Source organism: Protopterus annectens, chromosome 10.part0 (assembly GCF_019279795.1).
Source record: "Protopterus annectens isolate FY-2018-M chromosome 10.part0, PAN1.0, whole genome shotgun sequence".
Classification (NCBI taxonomy): Eukaryota; Metazoa; Chordata; order Ceratodontiformes; family Protopteridae; genus Protopterus; species Protopterus annectens.
The window spans coordinates 283,580,904-283,608,215 of NC_056744.1; the positions used below are offsets into that span (position 1 = coordinate 283,580,904).

The 27,312-nt window shown below is 41.3% G+C and overlaps 1 protein-coding gene across 1 annotated transcript in view; it reads left to right on the forward strand.

Annotated features, from left to right (window-relative positions):
- The window catches only part of GRIN2C (glutamate ionotropic receptor NMDA type subunit 2C), a 3,426,271-nt gene that overhangs the window by 3,155,806 nt on the left and 243,153 nt on the right, over nucleotides 1-27,312 (forward strand). Inside the window, exons 9-10 of the mRNA XM_044085160.1 lie at nucleotides 16,208-16,437; nucleotides 22,203-22,363. Coding sequence (XP_043941095.1) covers nucleotides 16,208-16,437; nucleotides 22,203-22,363 — 391 coding nt within the window. The remainder of the gene's footprint in view (nucleotides 1-16,207; nucleotides 16,438-22,202; nucleotides 22,364-27,312) is intronic.

Consider the following 27,312-nt stretch of genomic DNA (forward strand, 5'->3'; position numbering starts at 1 on the left):
ATCAACATTGAACACGCTTCCGTGCAGATGTGTACCTGTGACGTGGTGACGACAATTAGATCACATGAGTAATACAGGAAGCTAGCAGGCATTCTCTGAACAGAATTTTTGGGTCCTACAATGGACACCGATGTGCATATGTCAAGTTAGATGTTGCTGGACTGTGTCCACCTGCCCAGTGCTTTTCACTGCTGGTGTATGTTCCCCAATCGCGGATGTCTGTTTGACTACCCATTCCACATGGTGCTACATAACCAGCTGATTTAGTACTGTGAACAAATTACATACATCCAAAGATGCTGGTTAGCAACTGCTTCATATAAACCTCAGACATCCCAATGGGACATATCCGTCACTATATTTCCAATATAACACCACCAGAACATGTTGCTTACCTATGCATTCATTTAACCATGTTGTCTTCATAGGTGGGAATGCCATAGTTTACATATCCTACTTGACGTTGTGTGTGTGCCATTAGTATGTGTTCCACAGGTCGCACATCTGTTCCGCTGTACGGTAGCGGGTGCTCCTCAGTCTGTTGCTGGCAGATTGAGTGCTGTGTACGCCGGTGTTGGCACGACAGTCCGGCTTTGTATGTGGAATGTCAACTGTAGTCCCTATGTGTATTTCCTGTGTTATGCCTTCCCGCGGCTATGTCATTTACCCGGGTTTGCAGTTGTGGGTGCCATCCTGGCCATACGGGTGTCCATCCATGACAATTGCCTACTGGACACTAGTATAGGGCTGTACACATTACACACCTACATTTAGCATTCTCCGGAGTATGGTTTGCATTATTAGCGGAGAGTAAGGCAGGTGATACGCACACATCCTCCCACGGGGCAGGAGAAAGGATTGCCTGCGAAACAACACCGAGCACAGAGTCTACATACCCAGAATCCCTTGACTGCAACAATTGACAGTACCCATTACACATCCGTCATGTGGGGACTGTGATGTGGACGCAGTTCTATGGACCCGGTGCCCTGGGTATTTCTGTGCATCTGTGCTGCATGACATGGACAGCTATCAGCAACATTAAACACGCTTGCGCTGCATATGTGTACCTGTGACTACAATGAGTTCAGTTACTTGATTAAATAAGGCGGCATTCCTGTCTTTAGACAAATTTTTGGGTCCTACAATGGACACCACTGTGCATATGTAAAGTGTAGAGCTTGTCGGACTGTGTCCTTGTGAGCACTGGGTTTCACTGATACTGTGTGTTCAGGAATCGCGGATGTCTGTTTGACCACCCATTCCACATGGTGCTACATAACCAGGTGATTTAGTACTGTGGACATATGACATACATCCAATGATGCTGGTTAGCAAATGCTCCATATAAACCGCAGACGTCCCAATGGGACATATCCGTCACTGTATTTCCAATATAACACCACTGGAACATGTTGATTACCTATGTATTCATTTAACCATGTTGTCTTCATAGGTGGGAATGCCATAGTTTACATATCCTACTTGACGTTGTGTGTGTGCCATTAGTATGTGTTCCACAGGTCGCACATCTGTTCCGCTGTATGGTAGCGGGTGCTCCTCAGTCTGTTGCTGGCAGACTGAGTGCTGTGTACGCCGGTGTTGGCATGAGGGTCCGGCTTTGTATGTGGAATGTCAACTGTAGTCCCTATGTGTATTTCCTGTGTTATGCCTTACCGCTATGTCATGTACCGGGTTTGCAGTTGTGGGTGCCATCCTGGCCATACGGGTGTCCATCCATGACAATTGCCTACTGGACACTAGTATAGGGCTGTACACATTCCACACCTACATTTAGCATTCTCCGGAGTATGGTTTGCATTATTAGCGGAGAGTAAGGCAGGTGCTACGCACACATCCAACACACAGTGCGAGAGAAAGGATTGCCTGCGAAACAACACCGAGCACAGAGTCTACATACCCAGAATCTCTTGACTGCAACAACTGACAGTACCCATTACACATCCGTCATGTGTGCGGGACTGTGATGTGGACACAGTTCTATGGACCCGGTACCCTGGGTATTTCTGTGCATCTGTGCTGCATTACATGGACAGCTATCAGCAACATTAAACACGCTTATGTGCATATGTGTACCTGTGACAACAATGAGTTCAATTAAGTGTTGAAAGAAGGCGGCATTCCTGTCTTTAGACAAATTTTTGGGTCCTACAATGGACAACACTGTGCATATGTAAAGTTTAGAGCTTGTCGGACTGTGTCCTTGTGAGCAGTGGGTTTCACTGATACTGTGTGTTCAGCAATCGCGGATGTCTGTTGGACTACCCATTCCACATGGTGCTACATAACCAGGTGATCTACTACTGTGGACAAATGACATACATCCAAAGATGCTGGTTAGCAACTGCTTCATATTAACCGTAGACATCCCAATGGGACATATCCGTCACTGTATTTCCAATATAACACCACCGGAACATGTTGCTTACCTATGCATTCATTTAACCATGTTGTCTTCATAGGTGGGAATGCCATAGTTTACATATCCTACTTGACGTTGTGTGTGTGCCATTAGTATGTGTTCCACAGGTCACACATCTGTTCCGCTGTACGGTAGCGGGTGCTCCTCAGTCTGTTGCTGGCAGACTGAGTGCTGTGTACGCCGGTGTTGGCACGAGGGTCCGGCTTTGTATGTGGAATGTCAACTGTAGTCCCTATGTGTATTTCCTGTGTTATGCCTTCCCGCGGCTATGTCAGTTACCCGGGTTTGCAGTTGTGGGTGCCATCCTGGCCATACGGGTGTCCATCCATGACAATTGCCTACTGGACACTAGTATAGGGCTGTACACATTCCACACCTACATTTAGCATTCTCCGAGTATGGTTTGCATTATTAGCGGAGAGTAAGGCAGGTGCTACGCACATCCCTCCCACGGGCGGGAGAAAGGATTGCCTCTTGAAACAACACCGAGCACAGCGTCTACATACCCAGAATCCCTTGACTGCAACAATTGACAGTACCCATTACACATCCGTCATGTGCGGAACTGTGATGTGGACGCAGTTCTATGGACCCGGTACCCTGGGTATTTCTGTGCATCTGTGCTGCATTACATGGACAGCTATCAGCAACATTAAACACGCTATGTGCATATGTGTACCTGTGACCACAATGATTTCAGGTACGCCCTCAAATAACACATTATTCGATTCTTTCCACAATTTTGGGTCCTACAATGGACACCACTGTGCATATGTAAAGTGTAGAGCTTGTCGGACTGTGTCCTTGTGAGCAGTGGGTTTCACTGATGCTGTGTGTTCAGCAATCGTGTATGTGTGCTTGACTACCCATACTGTGTTGTGCTACAGGAACCATGTCTTCCGACACCAGAAACCAATGCTATACATCCAATGTTGCAGGTTAACAACCACTTTCATACCATACCCAGAGGTCACAATTGGGAGGTATTGCCACTTTATTATCGGAACAACACCCCCAGACTGTGTACATCATGGGAACTTTAGGCCAGTCTTACCGGCCATTTCCAATTGTAATTGGCAGACACATGTCAATACATGTATGATAACACATATTGTCATGCAGAAGTTGATCTATGTTATTTGGACATTGGCTTCTGCTTTTGGCATCCATTGCTGTGAGTGTTGCCAGTTACCATACACATTGCTTGCTCAGAGGCAGACTACACAATACTGCGCAGTACTGTGGTCTCCTTTAAGGACCCTGAGCCAGTGGTCGATGCGGCAGCCACTGCATAAATCACATTTGCCATCTACCAGTACCTACAGGACTGCATGAGCCAGTCATTCACTTACCCAACTGTGGTTCACTGTACCAATGCCAAGCATCCAGTGTGGTGTACCCCAGCCATACACAAAATGTACAACACGAGGAGGTGGCTACTACAAGGTGGAGCAGACACCTTGTGAGGTGTGACACCCTTGGTCATCATATGTGTAGACTTACACACTGTCATGAAATAGTCCAGGGCACATTCCACAGATATACCTACATGGACCTGGCTAACAATCATACCACCTTCAGTTGCTATGCTGGACACCTGGGAGCTCAGTCCCACATATGCTCTGACTGGGTTCACATAGAGGTGGGGTTTACTCAACATACACACATTGCCAACATACAGGCTGACAAGTCCAGTGAGGACATCTCCACACCCTCCCTCACACATGAGGAGATGTGTGTACCACTGGTTTGTGGTCACCTAATGTTCTGTGACACACAGGTGGGACATGCTCTCTCCAGGGCAGTGGACATAGCATCGATGAGACCAGCTGGTGACCCCGCTGTGTACTCCACTATCTCGGTTATGAATTGGACCCACAGTTAGGACAGCTATTTCTTTGTAGCCTCACCTCAGGTAGGGTACCCAGGTTGTGTCACATGGCAACTGTAGTCCCACGTCAGAAGGCCAATACCTCCACTGAGGCTGGTTATTACTGTCCCATTACCCTGAGGAGACCTATCTGCAAAGACATGGGGAGGGATCATACTGTGGCTCGTACATGACTGCATAGGGGACATACTTACTTTGCCTCACACACGGTTTGTCTTGTTCAGGGGTGGTTCATGCCTTTAAAGCATGGTTGACATTTTCAGGACAGTCGCCGAGGCCACTGATGGGGGTGTTGCAGTCCATACAGCCTACCTCGACCTGGCAAAGCCCTTCATCACATTACCCCCCTCAGGTATCGTTGATAAACCCATTGGCTGGGATGTGAACACGCACATCACAGAATGTGTTGTAAACTGTCTATGTGACACAACCCACAAGGTCATAGTTGCTGGCAGCATATCAGACCTACTGCCTGTCAGAAGTGGTGTCCCATGGGGCCCTTCCATGTGTGCACTCCTGTCATACACCTACATCTTCACGGTACAGGCACACACAGGGGTGCTATGGGCAACAGTGTTTGTAGATGACTGCAAAACAGGTGCCATAGTGGGACAGACATCTGACACAGATATCCTTCGAAGGGGCCTCCCAGGTATGCATATCTGCTGTCAGGGACATGTCCCACAGCTAAATGCAACGTCATGCAACATCATACCTGTGGAGAAGTACTAGGTCACCCCTGTCCAGCATATAGGTGGCTGTCCACTCAGCACAGGGGTGATTACCAGGAATCAGTGTTGGATGGCCACCATTCATTCCACACACACGTTGCTATCGTGGTTGTGTGGGTCTTCTACATTGCCCACCTGTTGGTGCAGGGATTCACATATACATCAGGCTAGGTCATTGTTCCCTTGTACCCATTACGTGTTACACCTATGATCTACTACATTGCCCCATTCAGACTGTATCTGACCATACACCTACAGCAGCTGGGAAGCCCACATAGGTTGATCGTTGTACAGATGCAGGATGACACCATTTTGTGTAATGCTGCCCCACATGTAGGACCCCTGCCACATCACGTCACATACCTGCTGTTTGGTGTTGACCTGTGCCTGACATACAAGGCCATGTCAACCCATATGTCATGTGTATGCTTCACCTACTGTATCCGCATCCCTCAGAATCACTAGGGCAGGTGACATTTACCTTGTCACGGTCATTCATGGGATGTGTTTGGGTGACACATATATCACCCAGACAATCATTATGCTGTGGATCTACATCACAGTACATGTGAGACAGACATCCTTCCTAGCCTTGTTTGCAGCTATGTTGTCCATTGGATGGAGAATTGCAGGTATAGGCCAGGGATTACATCATTATCACTGCTTGACGGAGATACAGCAATATCATGGGTATTTCATCTGAGGCACAGAAGGTTGGCAAAGTCATCCTAACTATGGTGTAGTATTATGGCTGGGCCTGGGACGATGGCCTACCCTGTACCTATGGACGTGTGAACCTATATTCATAGTTTGTCACATGTACAATTGTCTATCCACTATAGTCTTTCGCCACTGTATATTTCTGTGGCACATGATTGTCCTCTGTATTACATGCAGGTATGCTGTGTACGTTGCACATACGTCACAGTTGATGACAGTGTATCTGTGTCCCTAACACTGTGATACTGAGGACTACCACACATCCTTCACAGCATTACATGCATATGTCCATTCTATTCTTCTTTGGCCTATGGGGGGGGTGTTAAGGCAAACATTACTCAAGTCCCTGTTTGTGCATGCTTCATGTTGGTGTTTGACCAGGCTCCGTTGCAGTCATGTGTTGGACAGTAGTGTGTCTGTGTGTTTGCCATGTGTTGTTATTGCCAGTACATCTGTGGGAGGTGTAGTTGGCACATGTTCCTCTTTGCAGGGACACCCATCCTGGTGTTTGTGTCATGCATCTGCACTTGGCACGTGCCATATGTCCTGTACTATTCCCACAGTCGTATGCCTTCATGCACTACTACTGCGTGTTACTGGCTGTGTGTATGTGGTACACATGGACATTGTGATGTTTGTCTTGACCTATTCCAATGCTAGAACGTAAACATCTGTCAATTAAGTCTTTTAAATCAAACTGTAACACTCATTCGTATTTTCAACATGACACTCATTAACACAGGAAGCTGGGATTAATAACATTTTATTACTGTGCAGCAGGAGGCAAAGGAGTATGCAGTCAAAGTTTAGACATTTGTTCAACTCTATACATGTTACATCTGTATGAGCATTCTGTATACTATCATCTTTTGCACACATTAATGATGTTGTCAGTCACAAGGCATTTACATTGCTAGAGTACAGAGCATTGTATTCCTACAACAGTGCTCAGGTAATGCTTATTACATGTTTTCCCATGAGGATAGCCCAACCTTGCAAGCCACATATTCAGTTAGACTGTACTTTGGTAAGTTCTGCTCTGACACGGTTCCAACACTGTTCATATTCAGTCCTCACTCCGTGTCCTACTAGGTTCCTGTGTCTCTCTGCTGAGCAGCTGTACTCTGTGTTACAGCTCACAAGCCTATCCTCCTCAGTAGAAGGATGACAGATATACCTGTACATACATGTATTATTCTGTAACCGAGCAGATGACTAATGCTGACTGACATACACCTGCTGCACTGGTTACTGCTAGGGTTAGGGTTCAATCACACTGCAGATACACTACAAGCAATTACATGCATGAGAAGCTGTACTGCTATATTGTCAGGTAGAATAATATGCATTATACACTATTAGCTTCCAAAGTTGCATGTCATATTATGTTTAAATATGTATTTTGCTAACATTCTCCCTCCTTTGATTGCTTCTACTCTATCCAGAGACATATACAACATTATTTCATTCCCTGGCGTCTTCCTCTGTGGAACGTTTAACTAGGCAAGTAATTTGATGTACATTGCAAGTAGGATTGCATTTTCTATTGACAAATACCACTACAGGTCTTGATACATAGTCTCGGGTACAGGTATGTTGCCAGAGTCCCTGACTAATACTTACATGCACAGTATCCGCACTAGACACATGCTCCCAATATGAGCAGAACAACACAAATGGCAATCATGATATTCAGTATGACTGACCCCATCCACCCAATGGTTTGTGGAAATGGTTCGGCAGTGGGTTTGGGCCTGGTTCCGCCATGGATGACACCTGCTATATTACCTGTAGGTGGGCGTTGCTTTTGGTCTCTTCATGTGGTAGTTGGACACAGCGATCTTCTTCAGTAAGCGCCAAGACGCAATTCTCAGCGCCACGGTGCAGTCGCACTATTACATTTTGTGACACAACAGTTCTCATTGCATCCAGTTCATCAGTCACATGTTCAGGAGCGGGAAGTCACATTCATCCTTCCTCCGACAGTTTTTGATAACTTCCTCTGTTCCCTGATTGATTTCACTACTCCAGAAGCTGGGGGTGTTCCAGCCCAGGTTGTGACGCTGTCACTGAAGTCCATATGAATCGGTATTCCTTTATCTCTTGCAGAGGACTGACATGTCAGAACAGCTTCCATTTCACCCACTGGATTAGTAGGTTTCTCGACTGTGTTCCCAGTTCTTCGAGCTATATGTGTTATAGTTCGTTTCGCACCCACAGGCAATTGTACAGTATGTCATGTGACTGGAGCCAGATAACCCAAATAACAACTGCCGGACCAATTCCCAGGTAACCATTGCTATGCTTATTTCCCACAAACAACATAACTATATTCTACTTTATTACTGATGCGGGTTACCTCTGCATGTAACAAATTCCTGTCTCTAACAGAGGACTGTTTATACAATTCAGGATGTTTCTGCACATCCTTCAACATTGTTCTCATGATGTTTCAATACAAATTAGGAATGGTGCTACAAGTAGTACTGTGATCTTTGGCTGTTATATGACATTCGTAAGACACAGTTATGTTACAAATACTCCCACCAACTGAAACTGTACCATGTTTATGATAACATACAATTCCTTTTGTGTAACAGGTAAGCACATTGCCACGTTGTCCTGTGATCTCACAGAACCTGTATCAAAGTGTAGATATTCACAAGTCTCAATCTATCCCCAAGGGGACAACATGCATCGGAAGTCCTCCATATGATGTAGGTATGGCAGTACAAACACAGCAATTTAATGTGTTCCTAGTCTCTATATGCACACGCATCATGCCTAGGTATCTGTTGAAGTGTGGAAGACACTCTGTGGCCAGTTCATCACGTATCAGTATTTGTATCCGTGTAGTTATATGCAGGTAAGGTCCCGGAAATTGTAACGTAAACACAAACATGGTTAATAGGTGTATAATCATTAGGACAGCAAACATAAATGTCTTTGGGGTTGCTTTGTATTGTTATACAGTCTTCACCGGGTGATTCGGGCTCTTTGGTATATCAGCTACAAGATGTCAATCAGACTTGATATCCTTTACCAGTTTGAGAAATGTGAGGTGGACCCAGGACGACCTCTCTGCAAACTTTACTGCGGTAGGCGTTGCCAACAGTACCGGTACAGACATTCGCACTGTCCACTTGGCAATAATGTTCTTTGGATAACAGTGACATACACACAGGATACTGGTGTCAGCTATGCTTCCGTCTTCATTTGCTCTTATCTGTAACAGACTTTAACTGAAGAACAGTGTTACTAGTTAACAATCCTCTCATGTCACCTACTACTGAGTCATCGACCTCCGGCTCTGCAGGCATGACAGCTTTCCACTCTGGCACATGATATGCCATTCCACATACTACTTCGAAGTGGGTGCAGCACTTTACATTTGGAACTGTTGTCATGCTCAGCAATGCTAGAGGTAGACAGCTCATGTAACTCATCTGGATGTCACCCACCAAACTCCTCTACTTATTTCTCGGGATCCCATTCTACGGCGGCAGCAGTCGTGCTGAGTGTGGGTTGTACATGCAATTGACATTCATGGTAATATGAAGTAATCCCCCAGGTAGCGTGATTGTCTGGTTAACTACATGTGTTCTATTGTCACTGTAGCTTCTTTACAGCATGCCAGATCTAGGGATACTTAATTTTACTGGCACCTTTGCCACTGCTGCTGCATCCGGATTACTGGTTGGGAATGCTTCTACCCATTTTGATTATATATATGTGTAATCGCTAAACAGTATTTGTTCCCTTCACATTTATGCAGATGTATGAATTCCATACAAATAGTACGGAACGGTTAGGGTGGTGTAGGTAAACTCACTCCCTTCAGTTTAAATACTCCCTGTGCATGATATCTACGCAAACGGGGACACACTGCCCATGGGGTTTGTATGTGTTTCGTAATTCCGTATGTTAGGGTATTCTGTTAACCAAATGTACCATCCCCTGTTGAGACATGTCTCTACCCATGGCTCCACAAAGCCGCATATCTGAATATATTAGACGTTAATATTGGCTTTATCACTGTGGATATGTGCAGTCCGTGTTCAAGGATTGCTCCTCGTCATAACCACGTCGGCTTTTCTGCTTTCGTAGTTGCTGTTTGCATTGTTTGTACAGTTTCTACATCTAAACAGTCTGAGGTTTGTCATTCCTCATTCACACAGACACTTTCCAACTGTGACGCTGCTTGTTTTGCAGGTGCATGAGCTCATGCCTCAACTTTCCTACTGTTATCCTGTTGCTTTCTATGCCCTGCACATTTACAATTACCTACTTCAGTGGGTAACTGCATGTAGTCTAATGCATTTAGGTTCGTATGCGCATGATTAATCGGTTTACCGGTGGATGTTATCATTCCCCTATTCTTCCACTGCTGCTCATAAACATTCACTGCACAGACAACAGAATGACTATCGGGACATATGTCCACACATCATTTTTCCGCTACAGTACAAGCACGTGTTAAAGCTATCTATTCTGCTGCTTGAGCAGACACGTTATGCTGCAGGGTTTGGCCGTCTACAATGTCATTATCAATAACTACTGCATAAACTACTTCATTCGTTCCTGTAGGACTCTGTCTACATGATCCGTACACATTAACTGTCACCTCTGCATCATCTAAGGGTATACCAGTGTTATCATGTCTGTGTGTAGTTATTTAATCCATTTCGTATAGGCAACTGTGTGGTGTGCCATACACAGGTGTCAGACGTGACGTTGATAGGTTTCATGTTGTACAACGTTCAATCACCATGTGAGGTTGACTCAGTGGTATGGTCAGACATGACAAATGTCTAGCACGAGTCAGGAATTCTATCTTCTCTTGCAGCAGATTGATCGCAACTGCATGACACATTCTCACAGTGAGAGGGTGGTCTAGTAACATTACGGCCGGGGCCTGTACTGCCATGGGTGCTACAACAACTGCCTGTACACAATGTGGCACTGACCATGCCACAGTGTCCAACTGCAATGAGTAGTCAGCTATTTAGCGTTGCTTACTTCCCTGCTGTTGCATCAAGACTGACGTCATATATCTCCGCTTACAATCTACGGTCTGACAACATGTGTTATGATTATTCACAAGACCTACTACAGCTGTTGAGGCTATCAATCGTTCTGGTCTGCATAACGCTGTTTCTGCTACTGTAATCCGGTGTACTATGTGTTGTGCTGCCATAAGTGTATTAAAGGTTAAGGCAAACAATACAGCGGATTCCACAGCATTGTTTGGTATCCAGATTTAACATGTGTTAGTCGGCCCAGACACGACATCATTCCCTTCTTGTTAGTTGGCTTGGGTGCTTATTATATTGCTACCTTCCTATCGTCATGTGATGTTCTACCCTACTTGGATACCAGATATGCCAGGTAATTGACCTGTATTCTCTGTAGTTGCAATTTATGCTTGCTTACTTTATGTCCCTGTTCTGCTGATTATCTCATTAATGCTATTGTATCTTCCATACATTGCTGCTGGGTAGGGGCCGCAAGCAGAATATCATCCAATTAAAGTGGAGCTTGACTGGCCCCAGGTGGAGTTGACACCGGAATGTAGCTGGCCATCCCCTGTGAGAATATCGTTGTACTTTCACAGTAGCCCCGCGATAGCCGGGTATGGCTGTATCTGTCACCCTGACTGTACAAGCAAAGCAATACGGACTATGTGGATGTATAGGTATTGCAAAGTAAGCATAGCTTATATGTACCACGGTAAGATACTTCTGTGGCATGTTCATAGCATTGAATATAGTGTGTGGGTCTGGCACCAACGCTACCCTAAGTATTCTTACATGATTTACAGCTTATACATACTGTACCATCCGCCATTCCCCTTTGGTTTCCGATCAGGAGATACAGGGTATTGCATGGTGAATAGCGATTACTTTGTGGATGGGGAATTCCTCTATGACTTTGCAGATATCTTCTGGTGTCCACGGTCTATACGCTACGGGGGTTGGGTCCTGGCCTTCCTGTCCTGCATGATGGTTCGGTACTTCAATTAATTGACAGATATCCTCACTCTGTTTTAGTACTGTGTTCTTACTCGGGTGTCCCTAGGTATGTTACGTGTTCGGGATGTGGTTTCAATAGCTTCTATTACATTTGTTCGTTGTGCTACCTCTGTTGCCACAGGATAACGTGTGGGGACTAGCCTGCCCTCCCGCTTAATATCCTGCATGTGGTATCTGCGGTGGTAGGGTGTTGTGGGGGGGGCGATCGGTACTACTGTATTATGATCTTCTCTGTGTACGTATGATGCTTAGCCATTTGTAGTGTTCTATTCCCTTCGGTACACTACCTCAGTCCACCGATGTGCATGACGGATACCCAATTGTCGCTGTTTTGTCGTCTGCACATCTTAGGGCTGCCACCTTTTCCAATGCACAATGTGGGACATTAGTGTTCGGAACGTGTAATTTGCCTGGAAAATGCATACCCACAGCCAGTACATAGGACAGGTATTCACGTTTTGCCAGGAGAGCGACCAATTGTTGTAGCATTTCAGTTGCTTATTCTGTTTATTATTATATTTTGCTGTTCCACATACAAATTTACTGTTTTATGCTACCATTTTGATATATATCTGGGAAATGTTTGTCCTGAGATATCAGGACATTTGACATTTGTTCGGTTTATTTACAGGACACGGCTGGCCAGAGAGGGCATATCCCTCTCAGGGTGGAACAGGTGTTTACCTTGGAACATATGCATCAAATTTTCAGGGATTACAATGTTTCAGTAACGATATGTTGCCTAATATACCATCAATGTCATATTTATTACCCCATTTTGCTGCGTAACTCACATTATGTGCTCTCTGCGATTGCATATTCTTCACGTCACCCGTCAAACGCGGATCACATGATCTGTTGCTTCAATAATCTCCCATATCCTCTACACGACTGCTACGTACCCTTCTGTCATAACACGTGTGTCTCCTTCCCTGTATCCACTGTAGTGTCTACAATCACTATTTACTCTGCTGTGTGTTCCCCTGACCTATGTTCAGATTTAACAGTATGTGGGTAGGTCTTGACCCGATAACACTACTGTTGACAGTTACACAATATTGTCTGGTCCCTGATCTACAATAGACACAAAAAGGCAGACACTCCTTACCTGGGCCTCCTGTTTAAGGCTGCACATTTTCTTCTTGGGATCCAGTTTTCCGCTTTTCAGCCACAGATCAGACAGTAAACAGCCTCTTTACACACAACAATTCAGTCGGAGGTCTTTTCATTCAAGAAGATCCATTTATGCATATTCTCCAGCGTACATGTCTAACCAGCCATGCACTCTGACCTGTAGCTTACCAAGGGAATTCCGGATTACAAGGATCACAATGTGAAATAAGTTGTTACAACCAGACTGTAGTTATCAGTAGGCTTTTCTAAGTGACAGCCGATAACACAGGAGGCTCGGGTTCGCAACGTTTTAGTAGTGTACACAGGCAGGCTAAATAATATACAGTCCAAGTATGAGAGTTTTGTCTGACTCTATACAGTAAGCAGTTTCTTTATATAGTGTTTACAATCAGCTTTTGCCCACCTTACTGACGTGGTCGGTCACAGGGCATTTCCATCACTATGGTCCGCAATAGTCTATACATACGTGGGTGCTGGGGTCGTGCTTTTAAATTGTTTTCTCATGGGAATAACACAGCCTTGCAAGGCATCTTGTACATTACAGTATCCTTTTGTGATTGTAGCTGTTTCAAGGACCCTAGACTGTTACGATACAGTGGACAGTTAATTTCTTAATACGTTGCTTTGTCTCTCTGGTAAGGAGTTGTACTGCTATCTTCGATAGAGCTCACAAGGCCATCCTCCTCTGGGGAAGGAGTGCTGTTATGCATGTACATACATTTATTGTTCTGTAACCCAGCAAATAATTAATGATGACAGACATGAGCCTGCTGTACTGCTTACTGCCAGGTTCAGAATTCCATCACAGTACAGCTTAGCTTCACCAATTACATGCAGGCTTAGTTCTACTGCCATATTGTACGGTACAATTCAATACATTATATAGTATTTCGAGTGTAAACTGGAACTTCATATGTGTTTCTATATATTTTACGAACAACATCCATCCGCCATATGCATGTTGTTCCCGCCTTTTCCTTGACCGTGTGTGTTTGTCCGTCCAGCTACGCTAAACTCCACATGTGGTGTCCCAGTTTTCCCTTCTTTGCCTGTAGCACCCTGTTAGGACGTCCTGTTTGGTAGGCACCTGTTCCGCTATATGTGATCGACTTCACTGCAAAGATAATCATCGATGCGGTGGTCCAACGACCGACTTGTCCACATGTGTACAGTTATGTGCACCGTGTCATATGCAAACCTAGATGGTTTGGACGGGTACATACTACATGCCGGATGTACACATTCTGCTGACACATTCACATGCAGCCATTTACATATCTGTACCTGCGGTGGGTTGGTGACATGTGGGTACGATTTGCCAGCGTGGCATTGCCTAACACAAACATCTTACCACAGTTCAGGTATGCACATTGTGTGTGGTTGTATAGCTGCACACGGATGCTAGCAGGTTTGGGTGCAGGGGTATACATGGGTGTGACTGACATGTACAATGAGGCTATTGTGTAGTACATCCGAATGCATGGGTTCTGCTTCTGGATATTACACTTCATCATACACCATCCAGTGTATGCAACAGAGACGTTGCTGGGTCTGGGATATGTTGCTATGCACATGTTTGCCTGTGTTTGAGGTATCTTGCTTCCTTACTGTTGTTATGTCAGCACAGCTACCCGGCTATGTACTGTCACTACTGCTTGTGACCATTATGGTTGGCACCTTTTCCAATGCCCATAGTGGGGCATGTTATGTGGACACTTCGAAATTTGCAGGACTACACATACCCAGGGCTAGTGCAGTTGACAGAACTTCACTTGTTTGCCATACTATGAGCTTATTCTGTAAGCGTTTGGGTTCCTTATTTATTTTCTTATGCCATGTCTGTGTTCCATATCGTAATGTATATGTTTTATGTTACTATTTACATGTATATTGCGGGAATTTGCGCAGGGGATCGGAGGTCATTTTCCATTTTACGATTGTTGCAGGGACACAACTGTCCAATCAGGGACTGTCCATGGCACATTGGGACAGCAGGTAACCCTGGTGACCATGCCCATGTCGCTACTGGGGTTTCCACCTTTTCCATTTTCCGATCTGGGATATTTCCGGGACTCACATCTGACTTTACAGGCCGACACATACAAACGGTCACTTTATAGCATAGAAATTCACTTGCTTGCCTAAATAATATGCTTATTATTGTGGCAATTTCCTTGCTTATTCTGTTTCTTGTGTCATTTAGGTATTTCTGTTACAGAAATAACCAATTCATGCTACCATTACATTAAATACGGGATATCATTGTGTCCTGCAATCGTAGCACATCAGCCATTTCTAATACGTTTTTTCGGGACACAACTGTCCATGGAGTGACTGCCCCAACCAAAGTGGGACAGGTGGTGACCTTAGTCGCTGCTCCTATGTCGGTGCGGCGCTGACATGCGGCTGTACACCTTCTCTGAGTGTAAACACTGACAGTGCATTGCGGGACGAACGTGGTCTTATGCGTATCCTTTGCTCCTTGGACGGGTACACTTATGCCTTCGTGGCTTCTATTTGCTTCTCCGTTAATTTGGGACGGGGACTATGTTGCATACTGTACGTGCGTTTCATTCTGCACAGGACCTGGCTGCTGCCATTACTATTGTGGGCGGACCGTGGCTGTCAGCACATTAGGTTGCTCACCTCATGCCGGCTTAGACACGCCTCCAGACGCATCCTACCTGGGCTCGCTCACGTACACTACGCACGTGTCTGTGATTCCGGTGCACTCTCATTAATATGTATATGGCGCTACTGCGCCGGATATTCCATGCACCGCCGGCGCAGGCCTTACGCCGGCCTTGCGCCGAGCTTCATGAATCCCGGGGTATGTTTTAAAAGAAGTAGGAACAGCTATAGCTGCATAGTAACATAATCTTGTTTTATTTTGATGAAAGTGTGCAAACTGGGATGTTTTAAGTAACATACGGATATTTATTTTCTCTTGCACTTTCCAGGTAGGAAAGTTAGAAAATGAAAGGATAAATATATTTTAATTCATGTTTAAGTTAGTGGAATTTCCTCAACTTGGTCTGATGAAAATGTAAGTTTACATTTGTTGCATTTTGTATTAGCTGATAACAGTATTTTACATTAAACTTTTACACAGTAATCAGACCCTATGTTTGCAAATTCACAAACATTTATCTGCATGAGCTAGACATGTACATTGTTTTAAAAAAATCAGATTTAAATTGCTGTACTTAATATTAAATAGGCTGCATTTTAACTCATTTTCTTTTATTCTTTCTAGAGTCGGGAGGCTCTACTTTCACTATTGGGAAATCTATTTGGCTTCTGTGGGCGCTGGTGTTTAATAACTCTGTTCCCATTGAAAATCCCAAAGGAACCACTAGTAAGATCATGGTTCTGATCTGGGCTTTCTTCGCTGTGATATTTCTTGCTAGTTACACAGCCAACCTAGCAGCATTCATGATCCAAGAACAGTATATTGACACAGTCTCTGGTCTAAGTGACAAAAAGGTAGGAAGTACATACTTCTCCATTCATTGAACAATTAACATGAAAATGCAAAAATGCTAAAGGCAGTGTAAACACACATAATGGGGAGGGGGGCATAAGGGAGTTCAAAGCTGATGTTTCATTGATAACTTCACTGTATTATTGTTTGATTAATTGATTTCCATTTGTTAACCAGGAATGTCCAGTTAAGAAGTTCCATTTTTAGTATGGAGTTTTAGGGGGCAATTTCCAAGACATGGGAGAAATCCCATATGTCCTCATTTGAGGAAAGATGATTTACAAGCTATGCACATTTCTGTTAGCTATTTTTAAATTCGGAAATCACAAAACAATTGCTTTAAATGAGAAACATCTTTGCCAACATAACCACAACTGTACTCCTGCCACTGAAGGGAAAAAGATTTAGAAACAGTATGACATTAGACACTACTGCTTCCAGACTGTGTTTGGCTTTGTTGAGAACATTACTGCATGATTATTAAAGAAAACCTGAAGCAACATTTTTGTCTTTCATTTCATTTTGATCTTATTTTTGTTAACATTGTGAATCCACTCGATTAAAGTTCCCTTTTCAGGGATGACACATAAACATCTAGTTCTAATAAACTATCCCCTTCTTAAGATATAACCATCTTAGTAATTTTACAGATATTACAAAAGTTCAGTAATAGTAACACAGTTTCCTATACATTATTATATAATGTTCTGTAATATATATGAAAGAGCCATGGCCTTTTTATAGAAAAATGTACAATTCCATTGGCTGATTTCTAAATGAATCATGTTATATATACATAATGCTATACCTCCAAAATGCCTCTAGACTAAGTCACTGATGACTTCTATCTTTTTTATTATTCACTTGCAGCTAACAAATGACAGACAGGATACTGTCATAGTCAAGGTTTATTCTACACCTGAGCTCAAGAAACAAAGCTATGGACTATATATTTACTGGTAGAAGCAATGCAGTTGAATGATTTGGCATACTTAAAAACTTGTATGGCAGCTTTTGGTTGCTAGTCATGATTAAGACAACATTTGATGTTTCTTTCAGTTACCATTTGATGATAAAACTTAAACAAAAGGATACTGACATAGTAGACCATTGTATGAATCAGTAGCTGGCCCAAGGCAATGCCATGTTGGACATCACAAACCATTTGAAGTAGTCATTAAGTCTTGCCATATGTGGACATTTAATTTGATCCTTGACCTCAGAGGAGACAACTTTTCTTTTTCTTTTCTTTTGTTTCTTCGGTCCTGTCTTGGAGGGGGCCCATTACAGTATTACAGTATTACAGTATTACAATATTACAGTATTACAGTATTACAGTATTACAATATTACAGTATTACAATATTACAATATTACAGTATTACAGTATTACAGTATTACAGTATTACAATATTACAGTATTACAGTATTACAGTATTACAATATTACAGTATTACAGTATTGCTCTGGATGCCCCTTGGTTTAGCTGTAACATTGCTCTGTTCATTAAGGTGTGACTAAATTAAACATGCTCAAAGCACTGGACCCACAGCCCACAATGGTGACCATTCATTGGTCAGTTCCGCATTCCTACATTATACCTCTCACAACAACTTCCTATGTCCTATCTGCCAGCCATGATGTATTCCATTCCCACAATTGCAATTCTATCCAAATGCTGCCATTTTCTTAAATGCATACTCTGTGGGACACAATCAGTTTCAGGCACCCCATAGCTGTTGATACTCTACATTCTGTGCACTGAACAGTAGCAGGCTGATTCAGATGTTGGAAACACCTGGTTCATTTCTGCAGCACATCAGTTATACATGTCTACAGGTATGTTTCTGAGTATATATTGAACAATTTTGGAAGGATCCTGAAAATAGCTGATGCTTTAAATTCATCATATTTGGGTGAAATCCTGTAATGTACCCATGATGTATATTGATGGCTTGCTGCCTACAGATATCCTCATTTCAGATAAACCACAAGTTGTGTGTTTCTGCATTTCATTTTGGACTGTTGTGGGAAGCAAAATTACAAGTATCTGTGGTCTTAATGGTATGTGAATAGGCTATAAACATAGCCAAGAATACAAGAGGAACTAGGTTTGCTGATGACTGGCATTCTGAGACAGGTGTTGGTAGGGAAGATTCTTCAGCAATTGAAAGGAGAGAGACATGTTATGCACCTGATGTTAAGAAAAGTTATTAGCTCTGGCGTGATCCATTATGGCATGTGAAAATAATCCCTACTGGAAGCATCTTACTAAATCTACAGACTTCCTTTCCCAAATGTTCACCTTGAACTAGAACAAAGGAAAAGTAATACAAGCCAGTATGGCAGAGTGTGTGTGTGTGTGTGTGTGTGTGTGTGTGTGTGTGTGTGTGTGTGTGTGTGTGTGTGTGTGCGTGTGTGTGCGTGTGTGTGTGTGTGTGTGTGTGTGTGCGTGTGTGTGTGTGTGTGTGTGTGTGTGTGTGTGTGTGTGTGTGTGTGTGTGTGTGTGTGTGTGAGTGTGTGTGTGTGTGTGAATGAGCGTGCATGCATATGCAGAATTTTAGACTCGTAATATCCCTACCAGGGATTCAAGTCCATTTGCTGTATCCAGTTTTATTGACACCACTGTTACACAATAAAAAAAAAGTACTATACCCACTTTTAAAAGAAATACTAAACCCATGGTTGCGCAACCACTGGGGAGGGTTAAACAAACCCCATATCTGCAGCACGTTTCAGTACTTCACTACAACAGAAACTCATACAATAAACCTAAAACACTAATCTAACCACAACTTCCAGCAAAACTAAATAAAACAGTGCAGTTATAGAACTTCCATTGTGACAAGGACTACTGAGGAGTGTTTTGTTGCATATCTTCTGGTCAGAGGAATACATTCATCTATTTCACTTTCACACTCATATAGTGACTCCCCACGGAGTGTAGATATTGGGAGACTGAGGGCTGTGAAGGTGGTACAAGTTCAGAGCAGTTTCTAAGTAATCCAGATTTGTAAAGAATTTCATCTGTGATGAAGTTGGCCAAATTATTAGAAATGAACATCAGGAGGTCAGCTGTAGCGTAGTTCCATACTGTTTTGTTGTTGTTATGTGATGAGGTTTGTCAATGCATTTGGGGTTGTACTAAGTGATTAGGTGATTACACTATCTTGCACAAAATGATGTACAACTGTGTTTCTTTTTCACATAACATCCTTAATTATCTCTATTTTCTTCTCCTAACACTTCTACCACCTCTCCTTCTTCTTGACCCAATAATTTCTAGCTCTCTCCCCACTTCTTACTTCCCCTAGCCTTTTTCCCCATCTCTTCACTTTTCCCTGTTCTCCAACTCTACATATTTCCTGTGCTTTATTAATGTCATCACATATACCTTTTTGTTATTATCACATTGTCTTATATTATGCTCCTGTGGAATGTTTATTGTGCATATTATATTGAATAAAGACACTGTTGCTCAATTTATTCCTCAAATTACTATTTTGCTATTTTTTTAGCTCAATATATGATTGGAGAACTATTATTATCTCCTTATTTATCCATGGTGGTAAAGCAGTTATCATTGACACCACACAGCAAGAGGTTCTCCAGTTTGATTCTTGGCTGGGTTGCCTTCTGTCTGGAGTCTGCATGTCCTCCCTCAAATCACATGGGTTTCCTCCAGGTGCTCCAGTTTCCTCCCACATTCCAAAGACATGCAGTAGGTGGACTGGACACTCTAAATTGTCTGTAGGTGAGTGTGTGTGCGATTGAGTGGTATGAATGAACTACCACGACAGGGTTCACCATCCAGAGGTGTAAACCTTGGTTTGAGATGACGGTCACTCCTGAAGTGACACCCCGACCCCATGTACAAAATGGGAAAAGGGGTACAGATGGATTTATCATGCCCATTTGTACATCACTCCATGTACACCACTGTTAATTATTTAAATGCTGTTATAGTATCAGGTCTTTTTTCTCTTGGTCTTTTGTGTAAAAATGCTCTTCCCATTTTGGATTGTCAAAATTAAGAAAATACCAAATAAACAATTAAATAAACAGCTGTAGCTGTGGTGTCTGTGTACAATATTTTTTGTGCTTATTTTTTTTAACATAAATGAAAATACAGCCAAAAACACTTCACTACTCTGCCGAAGGATAAACGCTAAATAATTGGAGAAGACCCACAAGATAATGACACTGTAATCCTTTAATCAGAATAAAGCATTATTGTTTCATTATTTTCTGGGTCTTGTCAATTTCCTCAATGTTTCTGGTTCTTTGAACATTATTTATTAGCCTACATGCTTGGGAATAATCCATAGTCTGGTAGTGGACTCCCTACTGTAATTCTGAGAACCATAACCGTCACTCCTAAAACTACAAAAATGAAAAATAGAAAAAAATAAAAATAAGAAAAATAACTAATTAAACCAAGAAGTTATTACAAAAGGAGAGGGCTACATATCAAAACTCCTTTTTCTCCTTTTAAATTGCACAGGCAAACCCACTTTACCCCATAATGAGGGGCTGTACACCCATATCCCCATTACTTATATATGGAGTATCAGACTTAGTATGCATTTTCCTCTCTTCTCCACATTTAGTTTAGCTGTACTGGCACATGTAGTTATGAGTCTGACATTCATATAGCTGAAGTTCTAATGCATATGCATTAGTGCTACTGTTTCTATGCACAAATATGAAGTTTGATAACATGCACTGCAAGTCAGGCTGCTAGAAGTGTAGCCGTATTGTAGATTGAGTGTAGCACACACACCAAACTAATTAATTATTCATGAGGTCTCAGCAGCTTGGGTAATGGTGAGATATTCAGCAGGTATTGTCAATTTAACTTTTGAACTGGACAGTACAGCATATATTATTCAGTGAACCTTTGTTTTTTTTTTTGCTTTGTTTGGTTTTGTTTTTGTATTTGCAAACACCCCTTTCTGCCCTTTAGTATAATAAATATTCCATAACATGTAAGGTGGAACATTTAGTAGGGCTATGCATTTTCTCTACACAGTGCTTCGGATCTGATTGTGAGTACAGTAGATTATGTTAAAGCTGTAATCTTCAACAGTGTTTCATGTTCAGCCTGTGAGTCTGATTATTTAATTCACCACATGCATACTATGTGACTGCAGAAGTCATTTAATGAGGCAATTGCACCTGAGTCACCTTCAGATTGAGACACTTGGGCCACAATGCTGCATTTATGATTAAAAATAAGGCACACATTCTAAATAAGGGTGACATAACAACACATTATATGAGGTGAGAGTTCATGTTTTTGAAATTTTGCATCAGGTACTTTCCATTGTTTCCACAATAAAAACTGCATTTCCCTACATATATGTAATAGTGATAGTGAAATGATGTTTGAGTGTGTTTGAAGTATGCTTGCAATTTGAAAATAAATGTTGTTCATACATGTGGGGCTTTTATCAGGCATGTAAAGTGGGATTTCATTGAAAGCAAGATGGAACTCATACTTTCTCTAAATTTCAAGATAAGGAACAACGGACAACAAAAAATTGTCTTGGCCTTTTTTTAGCTTGTTTGTGTAAACTGATTTGCAAAATTATTGTAAATCTTCCCATATTAACATATAAGAAACTATTTTCATATACTAAATTTATTAAATTTCAGAAGATAATTCAGAAGAATTTCAGTCTAGTAATTAAACCTTATCATTGCTTATTCAAGTTGCATGTTCACTAATCTAACACTACTGATGCAATATTTCTCTGCTCATATAGTTTCAGAAACCACAGGAGCAGTATCCACCTTTTCGGTTTGGTACTGTACCCAATGGAAGCACAGAACGCAACATCAGAAGCAATTATCCAGACATGCATACACATATGGTCAGGTACAACCAACGTTCAGTGGAGGACGCACTGACAAGTCTTAAAACAGGGTGAGTTATTACAAAAATAAAACTCTTTGCCTGTCTCACAATCACTGTTTCTACATGTTGATTTATACATATGCAAGTATATAACCAGGCTTACTGTATGACTGAGCAAGTGACATAGCCAGACAGTGTTTCCAGGTTGCCCTTAAAAATGCACAGTTGTCCTCATCAGGCTTTCCTGGGTAACAAAATAAAAATAAATAAATAACAATCATTTATTTATTTATTTGATATTTGTTGACTGCAATTATTTGTTGATTAGTAGTAATAAGAATAGATTATACATTAGATGTTTGAATATATACATATGATTGAGTTAACCATGGACAGTGTCACAATAAAAATACTAAAACACATTAAAGGTTATTACAGACATGAGTTTAATAAAGGATAAGCAACACGGTTTGAGTTTAATAATACTCCAGAGACTAAATAACACAAATAATGCTGACTGACTGACATCAGTACAGTGTTTAAATCAATTCAAACCGTAGTATGTATAATATTCATAAAGATTATAAGGAATTTTTCAGATCTGCTACTGACTTTGATATATGATAGTGGTGAAGGTGTGCAGATGTTAATATTACAGAACAGAGTATAATTGTTTTTTTATTGGAAGATGTAAGAGCTTCATTCTTAATTCATGGGTTCTTGGGCACTCTAATATTTGTTAGTAGAGCATGCCATAATTTGGGTACTAGGACAGAGATGATTAGATATGGATAAAGAATTGTTTGCAATTTGTAGGACAGGATAATTACCAGACTATGAGCACAGGTTTTAAGACTTATGTTTGATTTAGAGTCTAAAACAAAGTAAATGAGTTGTCAGATCACTGACAATTTTTTAAGTATTAGTAGAAGATCACAGCATTCAGTTACCATAGGTAAGTACTAAGCTAACTGCCCTTTCCGACCATTTTAAGCAAAGCCATTTTTTTCTTTCATAAGAATCAAGCCTTCTACCTTCTATATGTGAGGTAAGCATTTTAACCATTATGCTCTGCACCCCAAGCATGTATAGTGCAGCTTCCTCAGAACTAGTAAGGAAACAGATCTGTATTCAGAAATCTTTGAATGCAGAATTGTGTTTAAGTATAGATAGGACTGACGATTCTTCCCAAGGAGATAAGAGGTATCTCTAATATTTGTTAGTAGAGCATGCCATAATTTGGGTACTAGGACAGAGATGATTAGATATGGATAAAGAATTGTTTGCAATTTGTAGGACAGGATAATTACCAGACTATGAGCACAGGTTTTAAGACTTATGTTTGATAGTGAGTGATGGACAAGGAGACAAATTTGATATGTAATTTATTTAGTCCATACAGATATTCAGAAATCTCAGGTAGTATCCTATGCCATATTAAAGACAGAGTCATTCATAAAATAACTGCGCACTTGGTTCAAAGTATCCAGCCAAAGGCAGATATTGTCAGTCAGGTGGAATATTGCATAACGATGTTTACATTTCTCTCTTTTCCTACATTAGATAAATTAGGCTTATTTGGCATTCTCAAAGTTGCTTGCAGATATGCATGTAGAGTGTTTGTGTGTGTGTGTGTGTGTGTGTGTGTGTGTGTGTGTGTGTGTAATGAAGGGATATCACCATAATAACCAGGATTTTAAAGGCTTATTTATTTATCTTTTTCTGACTGGGTCCTATTGGGCTAGTAGCCTCTTTTCAGGAGAGACCTGAGGTGGTATTTACACTGACTAGCTGAAATTTGGCTAGACAAATTGAGAAATTCCCCTAATAATCTTTTACATCCACTTGAGATACCAACAACTCAGGGAGATGGGACCTCAGTTTAACATCTCATCTGAAGAATGGCATGCTGAGGAGTGCAGCACCAGCAAACCTCACCTGGAGTGCGACTAGAACCCACAGTCTCCTGGTCTGCTAGCACTGAAAGCGAGTGTGCTACCCACTGAACCACTGACACTGTACCCACTCATTGCCAGGATGGGCTCCAGTGTCACCTGACAAAGTAAAGGGATAAAGAAAGTTTCAGGGAAAATTAATGAATGAACTTTAAATGGCTTCAAGATTCACTGACAGGATATTTGAATGATCTACATTTAATTTTCTTACATTTGGGCAGAAATGGAATGGATCTGTTAAAGGCAGGATGAGTGTTTATTACAGTTTTTGTTAGGGTTGATGGAAAACATTCTGAAAGGAGTAGATAACCAAGTAGAATAAACCGGTCTCAGATTTAGAGAAACAGTTCCTGAAATATAGAACCTGCAATCAAGGCTAATGACTCATTGGCAAAGTACTTTGAAAAAAACAAGATGAACAAATCAAAATGATGAACATTCATGAGTTTCTACAAGATGCAAGGGACTTTGAGTCATGCAAATTTTCATGTATCAAATGCAAGCCAGAAATCCATTTTAAAGGGAAAAAAATGTTCAGGTGTCTATATTAGCACTTCTGAAATACAACTCATTGCAGAAGACAATGAGGTACAAATTGGATATAAAATACACAAAACTTTAAACTCCTATGCTATGAACCTACAATTGTTAAGAATCCAATGAAACAAAGATTCAGAGATTGAACAATGGTTCAGAGAGCACAATGAAAAGAATAGAAGACCAGGAAGGATTATCTAACACAGTTTTAATACCATTTAAATGGTCACAAGTTATACATGTAAAAGAGCTGTGCTTTCTGATATCAGATACAGCTAATTGGTTGTCCTATATATATATATATATATATATATATATATATATATATATATATATATATATATATATATTCACAAGTAAACTTCATCTTTACTAGTTCTTTCAGATGTCCTCTGTTCCAGGAAGTTCAAAAGTGGGTTACTGAAGCACACTTTGTTTTTTGTAACAGATTGGAAATCCCAGTGTATATTAGACACCAGATGGAATGAACATAATTAACTATTTTTGATTCTTTAAGAGATGACTAGCAGGTAGCATGGATAACTAAATTCCTTAGTTATTGATGAGGTAATTCCTGTTATAAGGGTCAAGGGTTTGAATGTTTTTCACTTTCATTTGCCTACCATGCAACCTTGAGCAAATCACTTAACCAGACAATGCTTAAGGGCAGTATATTTTTAACATGGGACACTGAGCAACAATTACCATAATTTGATGTCTTCTTGAATAACAGGGTTGGGTGTTTTGTGCTTACTTTAATTCATCCAAAGATTATATAAAATTTCTGTATGTCATGCTAGTTAAACATCTAAATGGTTCACGAAAGTTGACCATCTACTTGTATGTGAAAACAGGATATAAATCATACCTCTCAACTGTCCAGATTTTCACAGGATGTCCAGATTTTTATCAAATATTTTTGGACAGTTCCTCATAAAATTTGTGGTTTTCAGACAAATCATTGAGCACTGATATCACTAAATAGTGACAGACATTTGAGCTTCAGACTTCAAATTCTTCAGAAAATGCATGCTAGCCGAAATCCTGTCATTCTAGCAACTGAGTTTATTTAGAGCAATATTTAAAATTTGTCACTATTGTTGGGCCTTTGTCTCCACATTAGTTTAGGCTTTGTCCAAATTTCTTGCTCTAAGAGGTTGAGAGGTATGACAGAAATATAGTTTTCTACACTGCCTGCTGTCACTCTTATACTAGAAGAAACATTCCTTTATGGAATTTTTGAGAGCCAGGAGGGTATGTTGTAGAAAACAGCTGACTGGAAATGAGACTGAGCAAAGAGAGAAATATTTTAGTCACAAGGTAATCATAGCTTTTCAAAAGAAAAAACTCTGTGGAAACTTGATGGGATAAATGCTGGATATGTCCTGATGGATGTGAAAGAGAGCAATCAATAGTGCTCTTTTGGATGCCTACAGGCATAGAGCCTTAGTTATGACCCAGGAGACCTGAGCTCGATTAGCAATTCAGCCTCTTGATGGTAATGCTGGGAGGATGGGCCACCAAGACCTTCCCTGAAGATAGGCAAGCATGAATTGATTATTTATTGCCATTCTTCCCCTGTTGGCTTTATTGGTGCCATGAATACTAAGTGATCCTAGCTAATCTGAAGTATATTCAGAGACAAATCCTCTACGCTATGTATCAAGAAATGGAAACTCTGTAATGCCACTGTAAAGCTGGTTTGGGTGCTGTAATGAGGCAGAAGCGTATCCTGGAGTTCCAGTGTAGTGTGAACATAGTTAAGAGTTAGACACTCCAATAATCGTAACATACAGTGGGATGAAGATATAGGTTATTGCATTTCTTTCACAGCCTTGAAAGCAGCTCTGCATAGCTGGTCAGTCTGACATTGTGATAATTTACTATAATTTGCTTTTATTAATATTCCAAGTGTTGCTTCAGCTGCATATAATAGTCCAAATACACAGAACAGGGTATTAAAGAGCTGCAGAAATTTTGCCCATGGTGTTCTAATGTAAACATTAAAAGGAATAACTGAAAAGTAGCATTAAAGAGCCTGTAAAATTGTCCCTTGTACTCTAACAAACTATAGGTAGGTATTTAAGCAACAAATACAAAGTAACCATGAGAATAATTCTACATCGACATTGCACGTTTTTATAGCAATGATACTATGTCCTTCACTGCCTGATAATGGGATAATCTACTGTTAGTATATTGCTTGCTCTAGGATTTACAAGGAAGCATAAACATAAATATTTGAATGAAAAGACATTAACTAGGGATCCTAAGTATGGAGAACATTATTTTAGAGTATCTTCAAGGTCACTCCAGTGAAGAGTTTAAGTAGATGTCATAAATCTACAGCTGGCGTGCTGTAATAACAGCAAGTTTATGCTTTCAGTGAGGTGTAAAGCTTCCTGTCTGTTATCTGTACTGTAACTACTTCTGCACATAGCATTTAAGAGTATGTTTAGCATTACGATACAGCTATACTCTGCAGTCTAACAACTCGCCCTGTTATTTCCTGCATCATGCTAAATT